The sequence below is a fragment of the Chlamydotis macqueenii genome, chromosome 2 (genome assembly GCF_036417535.1).
Source record: "Chlamydotis macqueenii isolate bChlMac1 chromosome 2, bChlMac1.mat, whole genome shotgun sequence".
In the NCBI taxonomy this organism is placed as follows: Eukaryota; Metazoa; Chordata; class Aves; order Otidiformes; family Otididae; genus Chlamydotis; species Chlamydotis macqueenii.
Window position 1 is genome coordinate 84,583,200 of NC_141557.1, and position 22,783 is coordinate 84,605,982.

A 22,783-nucleotide genomic window follows, 5' to 3' on the forward strand; every position below is an offset into this window, starting at 1 on the left:
AAAAGAGACAAACCCTTATATTGTGAAAAGAAAGTGGCATATGATAACTACTTACTTTACTGAACCTTCCTGGCAATAAAAAAAAAATCTGAAGAAGATAATAATTTAAAAAATTACTTAATCTTCTACTTTAGCATAAAACCTTCAAATTCAGATATGATAAGATCAGCTCCTGCAGCAAAGGGGACATCTACCAGCACAGCTGGGGCCCAAATTTATTTAGATTGTTACTGAATGAAATGGACTGCAAACTGATGGTCTTTACTAGAACAAAGTTACTTATCAGTCTGCAAAACAATTTCAAGTGCCTCTTTACAGAAAGGCTTCTGCTCAGAACTCAAAATGCTGTGGAGCCCTGCATTCCAGACTACAAAGACATACGATTGCTCCTATCACAAAGGTAGCTTATGTAAACAAAAATCTCCTTCTTGTGGAGGTAGTGTTTATAAGTCAAGCTTCCTGTAAACAGAGGGTTAGAGACCATCAGCACAGCATGAAACATCATTGTAGTCCTAACATTTACAAGATTTATTTATAGGCCATATCTTGTAGTCATCATCGCTACTCTCAAAACAGAAAAAAGCTTCACAGAGTATCAGACTTAAATCAGAAGAGATCTTAATAAAAAACTGTTTTACCTTAGTTGCTGTATAAGATCTTCACCTTCTTTTATGACATTGACTGTAACCTGCAGAGTGGTCTGCTGTTGTTGACCAAAACGTTTAATCAGGTCTTGGACAGCCTCCACAGACTCAGCATAGACATCATCAAGCAGTTCTTTCTGTAGCTCTTCAAGCCATGTCCACAGCTAAAGCAGAGGGAAAAAAAAAAAAACCAAAGAAACGTAAGCCCCAGGATCAAGCAGTCACTATTTCAAATCAATCTCCCTGGAAAAGAGAAAACAGAGTGAGGTGGGAAGGGAGAAACAGGATTTGTTTCTCTTTGTAGAAAAATGCCATCCTCAATTTAATAAAAACGAGCCTTTGTTTCAAAAATAAGACTTTTGCTTCTTGGAAATACCAGGAAAGCTTTATCTGTGTTGCTAAGTCACCCTTTCTTTCCCATTTTCCGTCTACAGTACTGAGTGTATCCGATTGAGCAGCACAGAGTTCACAGCGAGAATCCCATCTGCAGCTCTGCGAGAGAGTCCCTGGGAGGGAAATGCTATGGTAACACTCCCTGAGAGAAGGGAGGAAGGAAGGAAGGAAGGGAGATGTATTGTAGCCACCATCAAATTTACACTGCCAGGCTGACACATGCACACAGATAACGCTTTTCAGTGGCCTTCAAAAAAAGGAAAAAGAAAAGGGTATTTCAGAAAATAAAATACAGAGAGAAATCAGATGTGAGAAGTTATTTTTCTATCATGATCACTACAGCTATGATGTTTATCCTCTTGATTTCAATTTCACACTATTCAACAAAAATAATCACAAGTAATTCCACCAATTAATTCAATGCTTTCCCCCTCTGCTTAAAACGTGCACATATTCCTGTTTAGAACTGCCCACACATTGCAGCTCATGAAAAAATCTCTAGGTATATGCTAGCGAGGTATCACCACCAGCCACTTGAACCCTACTGCGTTCTGTTCCATAATTTCATGAGGCACGCTGCTGCATCCTAAACTCTTTGTGAAAATTATTCATCAGCAAACCATCAGCCATCTATTGTGCAACCGATAGAAACACTGCCTGAAGACAGGGAGTTCGGCTGACTCCTGCAGCACTTCCAGCACAGCAGAACAGCTGCTCTCACGGGAAGCACTCACACTGGGTCCCCTCCTCTCGATTTTACCGTCACATCCCAAACCCTGTGATTCCAAGAACAAGGATTAAAGTTTGATTTTTATCCTGAAAGAATAGCTCTGTTCTTATTGAAAGTATTAACATCTTTTGACTACATTTTAATCTCTGCCTTTATACATTTTAGAAATACAAATAGGCTTTATTAACTTTTAATCTAATTAGAAGTTTAACATCATTAAAATACAGACAGTAAGCAATCAAAAGTGGCTTAATTTCAAAAGACAGAAAAACAAATGTTTTCTTTATTTCTTTGCTTAAGAAATACCCACTTCATACTGCTGTTTGCATAATGTTCTGATAATAAAGGTTTCCTAACTACCAACTGAGCGATATTAAAATAGAAAAATTCAATGAAGGGTTCTAGATCTTGATTAATCAGTTCCTTTGAAGCTTTATTTTAAAAACAAATGCTAGTTTTTATATCTTACAGTCTTACATGTCTCCTGAGGTAGGTTTTGGAGTTAATAAAAAATTAAATTAATCAAAAATTAAATTTTCACAATTGGGAAGAATTAATGCAGTTAACCAGACTCTTTTCTACAAATCCACTACTCCCCACCCCTCAAAACGGAACTGCCTATTCATACACACTGTGTTATCCTGACTACTCATATGCTTCAAAGACAATGCTTGTCACAGATTTGAATGCAACTCCATAGCCGTAAACACCACAAGCTCAAGCCACAGCAGTCTTTCTTATTAAAAGGAGCACAAACAAATAGAACTTAGCAAGTGGGTCAAAAGCACTTGTCAACATTCATCCCAACATAACCCCATGCAACATCCAATTTTTTTTTTTTTCCAAATGCATACTTAGGAATGCAAATTTCACTTTGAGACAAGTGAAACTTAAGAGCAAGAAGCCTGATAATGCAACCTGAATACTTTACTCAGGTTTCAATGCCCAGAGGACATATTTTTATTCCTCTCTCAGCTTATGAAGTTTATGTCTGAACCACAGTAACAGGACACTCATGTGTTTGGTGCTAGCTGGAAGAACTCTACTTCAGACTTACTGCACTGTCTATAAAAGGCCCAGTTTTCAGAGAGGTTTGTTACAGCCAAACTGGAATTGAACTATTTTGAGTCTCTTGGACTATATAAAGTTTGCCGCTTAGCACCCTTACAAGCACCTGCACTGTGGTGCAAGGCAGGTCTAAGAACCACTTCAATTTTTTCCAATATGTCTTTTGCAGCTGAGTCTTGTCACACTCGTACAAGGGACACCTCACCTCTGCAGTTCCTCACATGTGCTTCAGCCACTTCTGTAACTGGGTGGAGAGGACCTGGCAGCAGCAATGAAACCATTAAGTGCAGTGCTGGTGATGTACTGCACACAGAAATATTTCCCTTAAATCTCACCCTGGATGCTGGAGACTAAGCCAACACAGAACAAGCAGACCTTTCCCTCTGCGTAGCCAGTTCAAAGCAACACCACCTGCCTAGAGCAGAAAGACACGGGCAAGAGCACAACCGAGCGTTACACCGACCGGCTTAGTGCCTGGTCAGCACGGCATGACTGTAAACATGGTATCTTGCCCCCAAGGTACCAAAGGGCTCAAAACCACATTGCATTTGCCTAGTTCATTAGCTGAGTCGCCCACTGCTTGGGAAGGAAAAACATTTTACGAATGTGCAGAAAGAGAAGGACAGTAATTAGTATGCATTACTTGTCTAGCTGTTGAAAGCCAGAAAGCTGTTGATTCATATGCTGTTGAAAGTGGAACAATTTAAGCCATTTCTGAAGTGACTAAACAGCTCTGTGGCACTTTCATAGCAGAAGTTACTCTAACAGATTACCAAACAAGCTTTTTACACTTTTCTGATAAGTAAGTTTCTGACAAAGAAGCTTCCTCTCAAAATAATCTTGATGTTTATACACAAAAGTTAGAATAAAGCCAACACAGATGAACAAAACTGCCAGGTTATTAAAACTGGACAGAAATTAATGCAATTTACAGAGAGGAGCTTAATTTATAATGGGTGGCAATAGCCAGTTGGCTTGTATACCGCTTTAAAACCAGATGGAGCACTGGCTATACTGGAAATTACATAAATTACTTTGTTTTCAGATACAATACTAAGGATGAAGACAGTATAAGGTTAAACAGAAAAGCCAAAAGAAAGCAGTTTACAGTGTGAGGTGAACAGAGACCAAAGCTTACCCGCACACATTCAGCAGTGCAGAACTACAGATTTCATACTGCAATGATTTTCTGAAGTAACGCATTATTCCATAAAAAAAGAGCTTGGCAACAAAAATCCAATGGGGAAAAAACCTATCATTAAAAAACTATTAAATTCCTCTCAGTGTGAACCTTTGAGCAACTTCCAGGCATGTTTTTTTTTCCTATTCTCTGTAAAAGCAGCAGTACGAAGATCCTTAAACAAACAACCAAGTCCTGTGACCTGCAATAACTTTATCCAGCAGCGAGACAGCTCTAACGTACAGTGAGAAAACTATATAAATAACTCAATCCAGTCACAGAAGGAGGCTCTTCTCTTTTCATCTGCTCTTCACATCTTATCAGAATTAAAATTGGAGGGTGAAATCAAATTCTGAATCCCTGACAGGCAAACGTTTCACCCAGCAGATTTTTTTTCTTGATCCAAATATAGCACAGACTAAGAAACATCTGTTTGAATGGGCCTGCATCCTGTGCTACCTCTTTCCTAAGTTCTTGGGAGCATGCCATTAGTCACCGAGATGGTATTATTTTAATTGTCTGCAACATCCTGGAAGTTTCAGTGTTTCCATCACGGGCCTCTATCCATTTAAGTCCCATCCCTGCAATCTCCTGAAAGACTGCAACTAAATAAGATCTTATAGTATTGTGCTGAATATAATCGGAGAACAATTATTTTTCAGTAAATACCTTCCCAAGTCTAGATAATACAGAGTAGGAAATATCAGTTATTTAATTAAGGTAAAATATCTGTCACTCTATTTCACAATTTATTTTATTTTTTGTTTTTACAATAATGGCTTTTGAATATGCAGTCAGTCTTTTCAGCAGGGTAAGACAAACAAAGGCACATGGTTTCTGCATTTTAAAATTGCTAATTCCTCTTTTCTGCCCCTTCCCCCCAGCACAGTGTTTCAGTATGTGTATCACCACAGGCACAGTTGTTGAAAGAGCTATTATTTGTACAGGGCCAAATTTTGCAATAGTATTCCTAACAAGTATACTTTGGCATAGAAGGGGGCCGATGTATGTGTACCTGCGTGCAAGCTTTGGCTTTCAGAACATGCAGTGGAGAAAACTTGCATCTTTTTAAAAAAACAAAAAAAAAAAAAACGTAAAACGATAAATCCCCGGGAGTTTGTCTTCCAGGGTCTTTCAGTGACATTTAATATACTAAATGCATGCATACTTAAAAAGCTTTAAATGTCCCTATCTATTCTATAATTATAATGGAATCAATTTCCTATTCAGAAAAAAATTCATCCTTGAAGCAAAACCAAGTTTCCCACATCTTCCTAAAATTACATCAGCTACTAGTACCCTCTTAGCATTCACCCCATTTCTCAATTCAGCAAGAAAAGACAATGTCTATACCATAGCTCCACCTACCATAAAGGCCTATTTCTGCCTCACTTCTCTCAAGCACTTAGTGCTATTTCAGTAAAGCTTGGACTTAAATTTGGTCCCTTTTTTTCAAGCAAAGTAGCTACCAGAATCAAAAAACTTAAGAGAGAAAATTTGTGCTGGGTGACAGGAAGTTCTATCAAACCAGTAAACCACACCACACTTTAGTGTGCTGCCACTGAATGTGTTTCTCTTATCTGAGATTTTAAAACTGTCCTCCTCAACTCTCAGATTCAAGATGATCAAAGTACTGACCACAGACTGCACTTCGTATATTTTGCCAGACCCATTACACAGAGCATAAAATATTAGAGACGCACAAAAGCCCGAAGGACAGAGCCTTCACACTTCGATGGGAGCATTCAAAAGCTGCTCTGTTGCCTGGAAAGGGCACACGAGGAGAGAGCAGCCTTATTACGACACCCACATTTAAACTGTAGACCACCAGCACAGAAGACTCAAATACTCAGGAGTGACAGGCAAGCAGAAGAGCAGGTCCATCACCTCCTAGGGTCCTCCTGGGGATGAGACAAATGAAGGGCTGCACGAATGGACACCTTTCCCTATCGGAAAATGCAAAGCAGGGTGTATATCTCGCAGCGAGTCATGAGACAAAACAAGACAATTATCAACAAGCTTTTTTTCAATCAGATACACATGCTTCTTAGCTAGATATGAATGTATCAACGGCATTATGGCCAGAGCAAGCCTCCTTAGCTTTCCCACACACTGGCACCCTCAAAATGATGCCACCTTCCTTCAACAGCTGTTTCATTACTTTTGTTCAGGAACAGCGAGGTTTTGTATTGGAAATTTTAGCCAACTGCACTTCCTTTTTCTTTGTTTCAACCTCAGTCTATTCTGGTGTAAAGTTTAGTTTGAGTAAGACAAAAAAAAAAAAAAAGAAAAAAAAGAAAAATAAAAAAAAGAAGAGAGACATCTAGTAACACCGTTAAGCATACTATGTATGTGTATACAAGAAGTGCTCCAAGCTATTTTATAATCAACTTGTCGGAATACATGCAAAAGGTTTTATGCAAAAAGCCAACAGGCTCTTAAGAGTTTTTCTCTTCCACGAACGTTCAGCCCCGATCTCTATTCCCACACTTGACTCCAGTTAGGAAACTATCTGTTGCTCTACTTTGGCACTACTACAAACACCTGGCTTGGCCAGGATTGCAGTCTTCCCACTCAGAGATGCTGAGGGAGCCATTTCAGAGAGAGTGTGCGCGCATGTGTCTCTGCATGTATGTGTATGGAAGAATTTGAATTCACAGCAAAATCCTGTTCGTCTCTACTTGGTGACAGATTTCACAGCAAAGACTACCATGACTCTCGCTCCTATGTTTTGCACATGACCTTTTATGACGACCATTTATTTAGGAAACATATCTTCTATCTGTGCAATTTTCTTTCCTCAGCTTGTCTGTCCCCATATTATTAAATGTCAAAAGGGACAAAAGCCATAAGAATCTTGGAATGGTCAACCCTTTCAGATGTTCAGTTGCATTTTATTCATCCTAAGGCTGGGAACCTGCCAGGACACAGTACTTTTAATGCAAAGATTCTGACAGGGATATTTAAGGTCCCAAGCACTTTTGAAGCTTGCCAGTACATGGTTTAACTTCAGTACATAATTTCCTGAAAAACCTGGCTTACAGACTGAAATTTCTCACTGTTTGCATGGGAGCTAAAAATCAATATTCACCATCTTAGCAACTTAAATCTAGTAGTAACATAATAGCATAAAATCACAGTTTACATATATAGCAAGCAACTTACTTTTTTGGATCACCATTAAGCAAAATGAGTAATGGCGATACCATTACACAGCATCATATTTCTGGCTTCCCTGAATACGTTTTTTTTCCCCCAACAAAAAATGTAGTCTACTAAGGGTAGTCAATGAGGAATCTGAGAACTTACATGTTGTTTTCTGATGTTTGTAACCCACAAGGAGCTCTACCAGCTTGTAACCACCCGGCTACAGAGTTTCTGGAATGTTAAAGACAGTCAGCATTTCCAATGTGCATCGTAAGAGGCTGCTGCACACGTACTTCACAGCTGCTTTGTGCACAGGTATAGCAAAAGTTTGTTGCTTCCAGGATGCGTCAAGCCGATCTATTGCTTTGGCGGCAAGCACGCTGCTTTTGAAAGCAGAAACTGTGCTTATTTACAAAGTGTGAACAGAGTAACACTACCGTGCAGACACTGCAGGGCTGATGCTTCCCAGTGAAGCTGGGAAAAATTGCTGGTAAATTCTGTGTGAAGCATAAAGGTTCTGTAAAGCTACAGGGGAGAAGTAGTGTCAGAATGCTCTCATCCATATGAGAAGCTTTCAGTCAATGTGAAGTATTTCTGGGGAAAAGAATAAAATACAACTAAACATCCTCCTTCAGAAAAAAAAAAATAAAAAATCAAGAGATTGGATGGATATTGGACCCAGACTTCAAAGCCACAAAACAGCCAACTCAGATCACCATCCTTTCTCAGCTCTGTGGCTCCCTCCAAACACAAACAGGGTTTTTATTCTTCAAGCCTATTTTTTAGACCAGGAAAATACAAAACACATACGAGAAACAAAATCCACCCTCAATACTTGACTGGCAAAATGTGTTAGTGGTGTTTCGCTCCGATTTGTTTGTACACAAACCTGCAATATCTCTTTCTGGTTCAACAACTAGCATACTATCCTACTACTTGAACTCCTCTCTTCACCGGCTAAGCATGCATGTTAATTTCTTCATTCCACGATACAGCAGAAAGGTTATGTGCTTACAGGTATGCACTAATTTATTCAGTGACTTCCCACATCCTGCAGGAGAAATGCAATTCTCCTGCCAACAAAGCATGGATGACTTTCAGGTTTAGGGCATTTTTATCTTCCATCTGCTTTGTGATGCCTTCTCAGCACTCCACACGGATGTTTGATAACAAACAACACACTCTTGAAAACAGATGCAAATACAGAAAGCACAAGACAGCTTTGAGCTTGTTATTTCTTTGCACCTTAACCAAAAGACTAGTCTAGTAAATATGAACCACCTGCCTCAAGCTCTCATCTGTATTTTTAAGTAGAATGCAATAAATAAAAATATAATCTTGCTTACATAAATAAGTCCTTTTTAAAATTTTCCTTGCTTTATTAGGTATAGAGGTCAGCCACATGATAAAACCAAAAAATCAACATGTGTATATCAGCCACAGTACCTTTCCCCCACAGTCCAGGCTGTAAAGAGGCTGCCATAGTAACAGCTGTGTGCAGTTACAAGGTCACAATAATATCCATTTTCCCAAAGAAATGAACTGAGATACAGAATATCATTTTTTAATAAAACATTATTGTCTAGGGAAGCAGTGGCAACATTCCAGCACATCTGGATCAGCCTCCCAGAATTACCCAACAGTGACTAACAGATCAGTCTGCTTTTAGGTTTTTTTTTTATTATTTTTTTAAAGCCCTCTTCTTTCAAATCCTTTCACAGTATCTGTCTTTCATCACTACAACCAATTGTATCCATGTAAATATCAATCCAGCTGCTCTTCCTGATGCTAAGAAAAACAGGTAATGAAGAGATCTATAGAAACAATGAACATGTTTCAGCAGCTGACTGCTCCTGTGCTTCATGACAGGTAATGGAACAGCACCATGTGCTTGAGACAAGTGAAACAAAGAAGTTGCCCCCTAAGAATAGCTTACGATACAGCATTTATGATTTGTTTAAACAGGCAGAGTCATGGGAGAGTATTGGCAAGGAAGCACCTAACGGCAAACTGATGGGGGAGCTATGTGCTCATGTCTAGAGCTAAAAAGTAATTCAATCCTGACCTTCAAAGACCAACTGCCTCATGCATTTGTTTCAAGTGCAAAGGAGCTGTTTCACATACAAAAAACTCCCACCATTAATCCTCTACAAGGTTTTGCTCAAGAAGCTACTTTGAATACGATACTTCCTGACTGAACAGACCATTACTCAGTGCAGGGTGAAGGGAAGGAAGACACATACTCTGACATGCTGTGATCCAGAAGCCTCTCATATTTTCACCTAGTTTGAACAGTGAGAAGATTTAATGTGAGCTCTAAACAGAAAACAAGTAGGCTACAGTTGTTGAAATTTGCCATTACCTTTAACCAAAACCCCTTTACTCAAGTCCTTATTCTTGCTCTAGCTTATTTCACCCTCTCCCATGAGCTTATAAATTTGTATGATCCATGTTCCAAATCGGAGCAGAAAACTAATCTGGCTGAAAATTGTGTTTGGCTGAATTTTCTTTTTCCTTGTGTATCAGTCTAACCTTTAAAGGAGACTAAAAATTGCAAACATGAGGCAAACCATTGTCATTATCAGATGAGCTCTTCAAGTTGAAGAACTGTCAGTATATAAGATCAAAATGCAACATGTGAAACAGAAGAAAGAAAACAGTCTCTCTGAGCAGCAGGGTAGCCCTAAGCAGCCTTGTGCTTCTGACGTGTTTCATCCTCCACAACCGTGTCTGACAACTCAGTTAACTGCACTGGAGAGTTTGCTGAATGAAAAAAAAAAAAAAACAAAAAAAAAAACCCCAAACAAAAAAAAACCATAACAAAAATGTACAGTATCTCTTCACCCTGCAATGCTGTCTTTCAGCTGCACCAGTTCTCTGACCTGACGCTCTCCCTTTTCCCTTAATGAACAAGCATGTGTACTTGCACAAAGGAGGTAGAAGCTGCTTGTAAATAAAAATAAAACAAACAAACAAACAAACCACACACAACAAAACCACATGAACAAAATAACCACCCTATCCCAGACCCTAATCCACAGGGAATTACAAAAGAAAACTGATCATACAACATGGATTTCATGAATTACTCTGGCAAGGTTCTAACACTGAAGGTAACATTGGACAATATCGGTTCTACAGCTTAAAGTTATGACCATGTCTTAGCAGCAGTTTTACCTCTTTAACATGAGTGTGAAAGGACACAGACATGTCCAGCAGGATCTTGCGCTGCTCCACACGCCTAACAAAATCCTGTATCCGGTCTTCGAGCTGATGGGCAGCTTGATAAATTTCCTCTGGGTCACACTCCCCCGTCTGAGCGAGCTGTTCGGCTGCTTCTAGGAGCTTATCTGCGTTGGTATATGTGTTCTGTAGAGAAATAAGTTAGTTTCACAGGATTAAATGAAAGAAAATTCAGTCAGTACATTTCAAAGCCACTCCACTAATGAAAACAAAAGGCCAAAAAGGCCCCTGGAATGTATTTTTCTTTCTTCTGTGTTTAAAGGTAGTAGAATATAATCTTACTAAAAAATCTGTTATATTTCTAGATACTTTTTCATTTAACTGTGAATAAATTCATTCCTTAGCTCCTTATTTACATCTATTCAAATGCCTCCTCGATCCAGAACTTGGGAGCCTATTTACTCTTCCTTGGAATTAGTACTTTATATTCACAAGTACAATAAAGATCAGCTTAAATGTCTAATTACTTGCAAACTGGCCTATTTCAATGCTGGAAAAATCACTACAGTCACAGCCAGAAGATTTTTCAAATGTGTGTTACTAGAGGTGAGAAAGTCCTAGCTGCTGCTGGACATGTTTAACATCAAAACCACACATGCAGCATCAAGGTGGAAAGTAACCAGGCAGAGAAAGAGAAAGTTTCTCTTCATTCTTATAGAAGCAAGGCATCCAAAATTCACGTGTCAAGTAGACCATCATTTGCGAAATAGCAGCAAAAGAGGAAGATTCAGAACTCAGCTATGGCTGAGTGTCAGAGTGGAATATGGTCCTAATAAGTCATAGGATTAACAAATGCAGATCAGCAGTCCTATAAGAGACTTGGGTCAAAGTAGAAAACAGAACAGGAAAAGTTTGGTATCTGATAAGCTGACCACGCTATGGTCCAGCTAAGACAGATGTTTAACAACTCGTTAAACTTAGAACTTGCAGCCTGCATCTATATCTTTCTCATTAATTCAAAACAGGACAGCTTCCAAACGTTTGCTATATTTTGGGTGCTCTTTTTGAGCCCTAACCTCGGGTTTTTATGCCTTAGACTGGTCCTCAAAATGGACTCATAAAGAAAGCATAGAAGGACATTAACCTCTGGAGAAAACAGAATGAATACAAGTATACAGTAAAGAAGCTTTGGTTATGCCACCACATCAGGTCTCCTGATAAGTTTGCACCACAGACTATGAAAAAAACGTTTTTGACAATATAAACTACACCTTGCTCTTCTCCCTTCTGCCCCTTCAACCTCTCCCAATCTCAATTACATCAGGCAAAAGCACTGCTTTCCAAGATATATTAAGCCTATGCAAATGTACTTTTCTTTGCCATAAATAAAATATCACACCTCTAAGTAACACTGTAATACCCACAAAAGTTAAATCCAAGCCCAGTCCTAAAACTCAACCAAGGGGCAGGAAATAAGAGCTCTCCTCCATAGTCTCAAGCAAATTACCAGGCAAGGCCTGGACAGATTACAAGACTCAGTGCAGCTTTCATATATTTGGGGGCAGTTCCCCTTTCATTTATTATTATCTGTTTATGTAGGGAATTCAATTCATGCTGCTCCTTGATTTTGACTACATATATCTTAGCCCTTCCTTAACCTCCAGCTTTTTAATTGCACAGAGAGGTAGAGAACTTCTCTGCAGTTTCCCTGGGAAAGCCTGCACGGACTAATATATGCCTGCACTTTTCTGTGGGGAGAGTACTACTCAATGCTCCAGATCACTGTCTCAGGCTACGTTGGCGCAGAACACACTGTGATCTGTGCTTTCATGTTTTGACTTCCACGGTCGCAGCTCACCAGTGTTCAAGGGGCAAGGCTGAAGAGCCTTAATGCACTCCTCAAACAACAACTACTTCATCAATCCAGAGAGCCACACCCAGCTGCAGATGGCTGAAACAGAAGTTTCCCATTTTAATGAAAACTTTATCTCACATGTGAAGCATTGTTTATGAATTCCAGGAGTATCTTCCGCATAACACAGGCCCAGGCACATCAGACTTCTCTTTCTGTAAACTGGCTGCTGAACTGCCTGTACTTAGAAATGAACACAGCCTAGATGCTGCTTCAAAAGGGGTTGCAGTTCTCAAATCTTAACAGGAGACACATGCCTTATCACCGAAATTTCTCTTCCAAGTAGAGCTGAAATACAATACAAATATTTGTCTTGGTAGATAATAACTGCCCTTTGGAATAGAATCCACAGCCAACAGATGTGCTGTACTAACTACTGCCTTTCCCAACTCTCTGCTTATTTCTAAACAGGACTCGGATGGAAAAAAAAAAAAAAAAAAGTAGTAATGTGAAGATTTTGAAAGTGTTGGTCCCAAGGGGCAGCCACCAGTTAGAAAACAGAAGGTTAGCCATAAAGAGTAATAGTTCTCCCTTGAAGCTCCTTATGCCAGTTTCCCACATTGACAAAGGAGCCTTGACAGTGATAAATTCGGAGTGAAACAGATTAACACTTCCTCAGAATTTCTCCACTAGCACACGCTCCCCAAATCCCAGGGGAAAAGAATCAGCCTAGTAAGAGCTTTAAGAAGTCCTCTAGTCCATCCCTCTGTGCCCCAAGGGTGATCAGCTATACTGAAGTCTTTAATATGCATTCTTCTCCAAAATGCTGAAAGACTTTCTGTAATGGTGAGTTCACTATCTTCCCCAATATATCCCATTGCTTTCCTCGTCTTCCTGTTGAGAAACCCTCTCTACATATTCTTCAGAAGAAACAAATACCATTTTTAAAAAGCATATGAAGTGACACATCATAGAAAAGTCAAAGGTTAAATTTAAGAGACTAGTGCAGAAATGAGTACTACTGACAATACAACAACAGAAATGAGCGGAGGTAGGGACGGACCCTCACACAAACTGGAGTTTGTTGCGCTATGGAGGGTGAAGAGACACACAAACATGGATGGAGGGAGATTAATAGAGGTATCCAAATCATTAAAGATAGAGAAAATTAAGATAGATTACTCTTTAAATACAGTGGATGCTATCATGTTTAAGCATCAGACAACACACTTAAAATGAAAAAGCAAAAGTACTTTTCATTTAAGGGGCAATTAAATTGCATAACTCATTGCTACAGGATCTGGCATACATTTCAAGAGCATAAATGGATTCAAAAAGTAGCTAGCCTAATTAACAGAAGAAAAGTCCATCAGCAACTATTAAACACTGGTTCTGATGCATCCTTCAGTTCTAGACATCAAATAGGCCTGGACAACTGGGAGGGCAAAGGTAACTTTTTAAGCATACAGTCCCTTTTCTTTGGGCAGCTGGTTTTGGCAACAAGATACTGTAAGACATCGACCTTTAGTATGAGGTATTACGACTATTCACAGGTAGAGTAAAGTTAAGAACCAGCTCAAACGCATAACCTTTTTTTACAATCTTAAAGGAGGTAGGAACTGGTAGTGGTAGGGGAATGATAGGCGTATTCAAACGAGGTTTGGAAGAATCTTTCAAAAGATCCCACTAATTAATTCTTGCCATGTCTTTCATGTTTTTTGAGCGTAGACTACTGGCAAAAAGCAGACATTGATCACAGTTGAAACAGGAGAAGCTGACTTAGTATTTCATACAAAAATGCACGGTGAATTACAGCCACACTACTGATCTGCATCTAGGGCTTCTATGCTGAAGATCTGCGCCCGTAAGTGAATCGGTTATGTCAAAATGTGGAGTCTTGATGCTTTGACTAAATGGTCTCATGGATATAAAGATGATCATGGGGAGGGGAAAAAAGAAAGAAAAAGAAGGGTAAGCAGAAAGTGAACTGGACAGGCTTCTCATGAAAAGAGCAACACAATTTTACAATAGTGGATGCCAGCCAATGTGCGTGTGTGCAGCATGAACATCAATACATCCGGATTTAGGGAAGATTATCAGTTGGCTGAGTTCTGAATATCTAGTGTTTCTGTAGTGGTAATAAAAAGTGCCAAATAAAGAGAAACAAGTCTTCACTTCACACAAATTTTGAAGTGAATAATTTGTGAGCCCACAGCCCATTGACTCAGGAACATTTTTTCTATTCGACACATAGCTTTAACATCTCTTTGAACGCTGCTGAGGAACTGGCACCTCATTTACCGTAAGAAAGAATGAGGGAGGAACCAAAAGGGAAGAAAAAATAAATAATAATTTTTGCTCCCTTCAAAATTAGGAGTAAGCCTTCCATTGGGAACATTTCAACATTACTGTTGGCTCCCTGCATTTGATAAAACATTGCCATACCACTGAGAGTTCACTTGATGCTGCTCCCTCTCAACTTCTGACTAGAGCTGACTGAAAACCCCTAATTATGCCTGGAGTCCTATTGAAAAACAACTACAACAACACAAAACAGAACAAAAAAAACAGCAACAACAAGCAAAACTCAAAACACAACAAAGACCTGAACCAACCAGAAATGTAGGTAGAGAGTAAATCAGCTGAAGGTTATTCATGCTTCAACAAGGACTGCAGATTGCTGTCTTATATTTGAATATAATCTTCCTTATAATACCAACAACAGGAATGCCTTTTTGGTCCTGCTTACATTCAGTTTTAGAGCAAGTAATTGGAACAACTCAGAGGGTGTGCCTCTCTTGGCAGTCACTACATATTCAAGAGTTAGAGATGAAAAAAATACTTATTAGATCATTTTGTCCATCCTTCTGTCAGTGGAAGATAGTCCCCTGTAGTGTATTTAAGTTCTCTGACCAGTTGAAGTTTTCAGTATCTCCAAAAATAGAAATTCCACCCACTCTTTAAAGAGATCATTTTAAACTCTAATAACATTCAGTTTTAGCAAGTTTTTGCTAAGTATTTGCTTTACAACTTTCTATTTTAAAGTATAATGCAAATTAACAAGATGCTTTTTTAACAGTTTGCATCCCACTAACAGTTCTATACACTTCATCCCCTTTGGTTACTCAAACATTTTTTTCTTCTTTGCTCAAATAACACAGTATTAAGTATGAGATCACTCAGGTTTTGTTAAGTGTCTTACAGAAATAGATTCTTGTTTGTCTGACCCAGAAAAATAAGTATTTCCACATGGCAAATATTACAGATTTTACTAAAAATGAAGTATTAGGCATACATATGGAAAATCCAGCTTGTGTAGATGCAAAACTAAAACCGCTTATTATTTTGGAAAATTTTATAGGAAATCAATACTGAGGAAGCTTTCTGATGCTATTTCAAGTCACTGGAGTGCTCTAAGACCACATTTACAATAAAATACTATTAAGAGCTTAATCATCCATTAAACAGGCAACCTGTAAACACACTTTTGATGCATCTGCTGTAGTAGGTGTCACTGTTAAGCCCCTGTATATCACTTCAGAATTTTCTAATAATGTGTTTTCTGTTTTGACTGACGGACCACTGGATCAACCCCACTTTAATGAAATTTTTCTTAATGAATCTTAGAGATCTTTACTCCTACCAATCATAAAGACTGGACAGACAGTGCATGTTACTAATGGGGAGGATTCTAGCCTTCAGTTTCTCATGGGATTTATTCACCTCGTGTCCCCTTTTCAAGGTTGCCACCCAAACCAACTTCCTCTTGTTATGGTCCCTGTGTTCCTTAGCATTTCTGTTTCTTTTGCCTTGAATCTCTTTCACAGAAAAGTGTGTTTTGAAGTTCTACCATCAATTCCACTTAAGGCTAAAACTAGAGTCTTCTTATGGAAAAATCAGTGGCATCAGTGATGCAGAACAGGAAGGTATATACAAACTTAATTGTATTTAAAGAAAAAACCCAAAGCCAGGTTGGTCAGTTTCCTGGCTCACTTGGTTTCTTAGGAGTCACCCCTTCCTTCCCATCAGACTGTTGTGGGGATTTGGGAGCTCCCCATGCTTAAAGTCAGGAAGTAGGGCCTTCAGTTCATCTCCATCCTCTCTTACAGGCTGCATAAAAGTTTAAAACCTAGAATCTCATGGAATTAAATTACTTTAAAAGGAGAGGTTTAATTCTTCTGCAACTCAACATTTGAAAGCATGCTTTTGAAAACAATAATAGCAGCAGCTCTGTCGGGCTTCAAGGCTCCCACTCTCTGTAGGACTGTGGAAGTTCATCTTTTTCTTACTAAAGCTGGAGTGCAAAGGAGAAATGAAATAATAGCTTGCAACAGAAACAAAACAGTCCACTCTTGGAACTGAATTTTTTTGTAGCGGAGCTCCCTCTGCCCAGTCCTTCAGTGCCAGAGCAGGAATTTTTCATATATTTCCATGACAAATGTAGTGCTGCAAGTGACTGTTTTTACCTGCGCAACCTCTTCAAAGTCTTCATGGCGTTTCTGCAAAGCTCTAGCCCGATGCAGGGATTTTCCCACTCCAGTATGTTTGCTAAGAAAAGCTTCTCCATGGTTTTCAATCCAGTCCAACACCTGTGGTACAAAAGAGAGACACACAAAAACTCTGAGCAGATGTACTGAATGTTGCAACAAAAAGATAATCATTCAAGAAACCAAGAACGTGCAAAGGGATTGCTTGTAAGGAACTGTACTGTTGGACTGAAACACAGTATTGCCATTGAAGAACATTAATTACATCACATTAACTTTTCTCAAGGCAATAACTAGCTCAAACTAGCTAAATAATATGACTTAAGATTATATGTTTATTTTGAAGCCTACCAAGGACAATTTCATTTCTACACATTCATCAATTTGACAGTAATCCGATCCAAGTGGCTGGACCCCTTGTGAGGGTCTCTCTGTAATCCGTTTATGCCTTCAGCTGACATTTTTCTGTAATGTAACACTAATGGAGTTTGCACATTCCCTAGCACTGCTGGTGAATGACACAGTAAGTTTCATTTCAGATGAGGAGTCACTTCTTCTACCACATATTATTAAGTCAAGAAGAAAGATTCAGTAGTAGAATTTTTAACTAACACAATGAAATTGAGTTGAAATCATTATGAGATGAACAACAATCCCTGCATTCAGAGCATGAGAAGAATTTTGCCCCAATTCTGAATAAACATCTCCTCAAAACATTAGGTAGACATAACTGTGTATCATAAATTTTATAGCTGATAAAGTGAGGAACAGAAGACATTAAGGACATCAATGCTTCTACCACAATGACTGGGCTGATGGCTTTATAAATAGTAAAAACTCTGCACATAACTAGTTCCTGTCAGTTAACACAAAGGATTACTGCACACATACCAAGTTTCTGATGAGTGAATAAACAAAAACATCTGTTTTCTCTCCAAACTAATACATCTTAGTCATATCTTTATCCATACATTAGCTAGCATGCGTACAGTATTTAATTCTTTGGAAGATACTCAGAGGTTCAAGAATGCTGTTCAGAATTAAAGACAACTGCATATAAGCAATTTTCTTCAAGTCTGCTAACTATTTTTATACAGTATTTATGTAGCGGTGTGGAATACTTTACCTAACATATATCTCCAGCATTCCTTTTCCTTTAGAATCTGAGTATTTTGTTTCATTTTCAATATACCTGCCAGAAACCTGTACCTTAGTGACCTTTACTCTGATTCCTGAACTGGGGTGAGGTTTTTTCCCCTTTTCTTGTAGTGAAAGCATTTGACACTTAGCGTAACTAAAGAGAAAGACTTTTTTTTTTTTTCTGCTTGCAAATCAACTTTAGAACCTGCAAGGTCACTGATGGCTGCACTCAATGCACCTGTAATCCTACACACTATTCCCACATAAAACATCCATGCTTTAATTAATAGACAAAATGATTTTCTCATTTACCTTAACTGTTAGAATCTTTTTTGGTTTGCAAACTCTCTTCCACTGGACATCTTAATACAGCCATCTCAAATCACCAACCCTTCACTAAATCTCTGTGGCGTGCACTTCAACTTATGCTATGTTTGGTTTTCCTAGTAAGTATTGCCAAAATGATATAATTGTGTTTTAGGTCAATGTACGTTTTTATTTGTTTCTTTCAAGGGAAAGTATTGATCAGAGAAGGTAGAGTGAAGAGCCAAACATGGCCTCACTTATCTGTAAAGTTTGTATTACCAATGTGTTTGCTTTCAGGAGACTACTTTGCTTTTCTCATTATAAAAAGATCTAGAACGAGACATGTTTGCATTAGAGAATTAGATTAGACTCTGGAGACTACTAACTGTTATAAGCTAACAAATGAAATCAACAGCAAAATCTGTCCCAGAAAGCATAGGATGAAAAGCAGAAAGCAGCCCAGGGACAGTGATTTTTGCTCAAATAATGCTCAGTAACTTCTCAAGAGAAGAAATTGTCATAGAAATCCAGTACACAGATCATGATGTAAATCAGTCAGCTAGAGAAACATTGCTGCATCTAAGTGAATCAGTATGAATACAAGTTTTATTACTGCTCAGTCTTCTTCCCTTGATTCTTAACAAAACTGAGGAAGCACTCTTATTTGTGAACTTCACAGCTTATAAAAGCAGAGTCAAAGTTAAGGTATGCTCTTGCCCATCAGAGCGTTGCACACCACTTCAACCAGAGGACAGCAACATCAGCTGGCACTGATACTAGCCCTTTAGCAATCTTAACTGATGCATTTTCTTCCTCTTCATGGGGGAGGTAAGAGTTACAGAAACCATCAGACCAACTCACTAAGGACTCTTCCACCAATATAGAAAGCACACGGAATTCACTCTGGTAGCTCAGTAATACATCGGAGTTTTAGAGGCTCAGTACTATTCAGTGAAAGGCTGAATAATATTATCCTCCACTACAGCAAGCTGGTTTAATCATGCAGTTAAGCTATAACTGCAGTCTCAGCAGAACCATGCTTATGGCCAATACAGGATCTAGAAAAATGCTTATTTTTTCCAGCACCAATACTGAATATACGGGAGAAGAAACTACTATGGAAAGACAGTTTCATCTTGACAAATTAATTGCTCATGGCTGTAAAATATGTTTTGTACATGCTGCTTGCAGAAATAAACAATCTGATCTGCAGATTCAATGTGCTCATTTTCACCAGTTTTTCCCATATTATTATCAAGACCTTACCCCCCACCCCTTTACCTACTTCACACACACTCACTTTCCTGATCTCCACCACTTACTTGGTGCTGTCACAACATTCAGAAGGGGAAGATGGAAATATCTGCATTTCTAATCTTCAGACAGTTATAATGTGGAAATACTCTCTCCCGAAAAGAATCATTTTACACTGGAACCGCCTCTAAAAGCCACAAGGGAATCACCCAGTGAAATCAGTATCATGTTGATGCTAAGCAAGAAACAAGCATTCTTGGCCCGCCCTTCATTAGTCAAGGCTGAAACAAGTGACTGTTACAACAAAAACTCAGACAGAGCCTTTGAGACAGGCAGGTCAAGGAAGGAGAAGCAACACATTACCTCAGAACGAACAGAGAAGATACCCAAGGTCAAAAAGATCTAATAAATGTATGTTTTTAAAAAAAAAAAAAATAAATTCCATTTTGACCTTTCATGGTCTAGCAGCACAAAATCCCATGCTGCTATTGCAATAGTCTGCTTTATTCCTTCATACAAGGAACAGTAGGGCTTGCTCCTTTCCTTAGGTGAAAGGCTGGCATACATTACCCACTTGGTAAGCTTGTTAATTCTTAAGTATAAAATTATACTTTTATTAGCATGTTTTACAGTAGAAGGACTATTTTCAACAACTGAGTGCAACAGCCAATGACCTGGCTTTTTTTTTTTTTTTTTAACTAAAATAAATACCCTCTTTTTTAGTGTTAATATACAAACTAACCAGGAGCTACATCTCTTGGCATGTTTCTGCTAAGGTCAAACCCAGAATTCCTTTAAGACTCTCATAGGTTTTCACATTTAAAATTTCAGATGTGCCGTCATTCACATCTTATCTTCTATTTTTAATATTTCATGTGCTACTTTCCCTATTACTTCCTCCAAAGCAGATTATTCTTGGTGCACACAGTGTTTTTGTTGATTAGGAAAGCTCCACTAGAAACACTTTCCCAATACTGAACACATAAAATAGAAGAAATAAATCAACCAGTTTTCTAAGGTGGAAGTAACACAAAATGAAGTACCAGCTCAGCACAGCCAATTCCCTCCTCCAACTCAGCTCTATCACTTACTTAACACTTCCATGCACTGATTTATTTCATTAATCCAGCAGAAAACTATGCCAGCAGAGGGAAAAGGAGGATATCACGGACTCATGCTGAAGGACAGTTATAGATTCACTTACAATGCACTTGGTTACTTGCCACTATGTGCAATTTAACTATAAACAGTGGAAGAGTCGCACTTAGTTTATTTTGACATGAAAAAAACCCCACTTCATTTTACTGACAATAATTTTAAAAGGTTTTCATGCTAGTTTCTAAATCATTCTAGATAATCTTAATTGAATTTTTTAAGGTTTGAACAAAGACTAAGAAGCCCAAGAGAGTATTAAAAACTGAAGTATTTCAGGAAGTTGCCTTTGGAGTGCTACATAAACCATCCCAGAATTCTTTTGGATTTAAATCTAACCAATACCTCAAAACCAAGTAATTTGATGCACTGAATGGTGTCAATGTTTATTCAACTAAAGAGCTAACACTTCTCAGATAAATTAGCTGATCTGATAAGCTTGTTTTGTTTTGCAAGAAAAAAGAATTCTTATTACTCAAGATCACTTTTTTTTCTCCCTGATGGATTTTTTTCAAAGCTGAGGGAGCTACATCATGCCAAAGCAAGGCTATTCCAGTGAAATACCATTATGTGCTTGTTGGCATCTTTAAGGCATCTGCTCCTGGCTATTCGACTAATTTCTCTGGTATGCATGTTGAATTATCATTGTCTTACAGCATGATCTGCACTGAAATATAAGTATGAAAACTTGTACTACTAAAGGGAACATTAACCACAATTCACATTGTGATTCACAAGGCAGAGCCCAAAATACACCAACAGCTGAAAGTTGTTAAAGTAACGTAACAAACAGCTATACTTCCACATGCAACATTTCAGAAGCCTCCAGTGTGGATGCTAACGGCCATTACAGGGATAAACCAAAGGACAACCCAGTCTCTGGCAGTGATAACTACTGAATATTAAGGGAAGGGCTTAGGCAAGCAGGGGCTACATCCTTGTACCTAAGATCTAGGTTGAAATCTAAAGTGGTTCCTAAAGATGTGCATTAACACCAAAGGCTGCAGCTTCAAATTTTCAAGAGGATCTCTTGGTATCTTAACGCAAGATCTACCTTGCAAAGCATATAGAGAAACCAGATGCATAAACAGGAAGAAAGAAATTTCTCCAACCAGTAGGTAAGGCATGCACTGAATAATGAGCCTAGAAGGATTAACCCTCTTGAGCCAACAGGTTCATACTGAAAACTTCTGGTAAACTCACAATCCACACGCATGATTTGGATAACACATTATTGATAGTGGAGGTTATAAAAATAGGTAAAGCTGTCTACTTTGTTGTTTACAAACCTGTGACTATTTGATGTTAAATGCACCAGTTGCAAGGGCTGACAGGTCTCACACAGAGAAGGAAAATCCAGCTTCTTGCTGAAGAACCTGGTGGTAACTCTACAAAGACTTGAGTCTAACAAAGGTTATTTGCCAGCTTCAAAGAACAAAGCAGTCTCAGAGCTAACTCCTCCACCCTGAGAACCATAACTTAGGAAGAGGCAGAAAATTAGAATTTTCTACAAACGTTTTATGACTCCTAACATAATAATGGCAGAGTAAAAACATCACAGTAAGACACAGTGTAGCATTTAACACACACCTTCCTCCAGGAAATAAACTGCCTGTGGCCTGGCCTACAGGCCTGAAACTTGAATTATTTATCTGGCCAATAACCTCAGGAGACCACTTGGCCTAGGTTTCCTACGTAGGTCCTAATGAATTGAACTTAAACTGGAGAACATCCCAGGATCCAATCTGCACTTGTTGGCACTAGGCTACCACTGAGAAGACCTACTTTTATCGCTATGAGAAGCAAACCACTATGTTAACTTCAGTTTCCCAAGATTCCTTATGAAGCCTTTTAAGTTTAAGAGGTGATTCACTTGCGGACTGTGCCTCATCAGTTTTGACAAGTGCCCTTCATTGACTACTCAATGCAAGTACCAGCACTGACTGGACTCTCCTGACTAGCTACTATTTACATAGTAATCTTGATGAAGAGCCTCTAGGATTTATACAATGGCATAATAGTGTTTTCAGTTTGGTTGTCTATGCCCTTCCTGACCATTCATAACATTGACTCTACTTTCTTTCACTTTTTTTCTTTTGGTCAGCTAACATTTTTCATACCTTTCTGCATCCTTTCTCACATCTGATTGTTGAGAAGTTGGGTAACTGTCTGCCTTTCAATATATGCCTCTTTTTACATCAAAAATTAAGTAATAATTTTTAATAATTTTGCACCTCATTTCATGTT

At 38.6% G+C, this 22,783-nt stretch overlaps 1 protein-coding gene across 2 annotated transcripts in view; it reads right to left on the reverse strand.

The window, feature by feature from the left end:
• The window catches only part of TRIO (trio Rho guanine nucleotide exchange factor), a 254,473-nt gene that overhangs the window by 123,962 nt on the left and 107,728 nt on the right, over positions 1-22,783 (reverse strand). For both annotated transcript variants that reach the window (XM_086740366.1, XM_086740365.1), the window contains exons 10-12: positions 16,664-16,786; positions 10,340-10,531; positions 639-808 (exon numbers count right to left, since the gene is read on the reverse strand). In XM_086740366.1, coding sequence (XP_086596492.1) covers positions 639-808; positions 10,340-10,531; positions 16,664-16,786 — 485 coding nt within the window. The remainder of the gene's footprint in view (positions 1-638; positions 809-10,339; positions 10,532-16,663; positions 16,787-22,783) is intronic.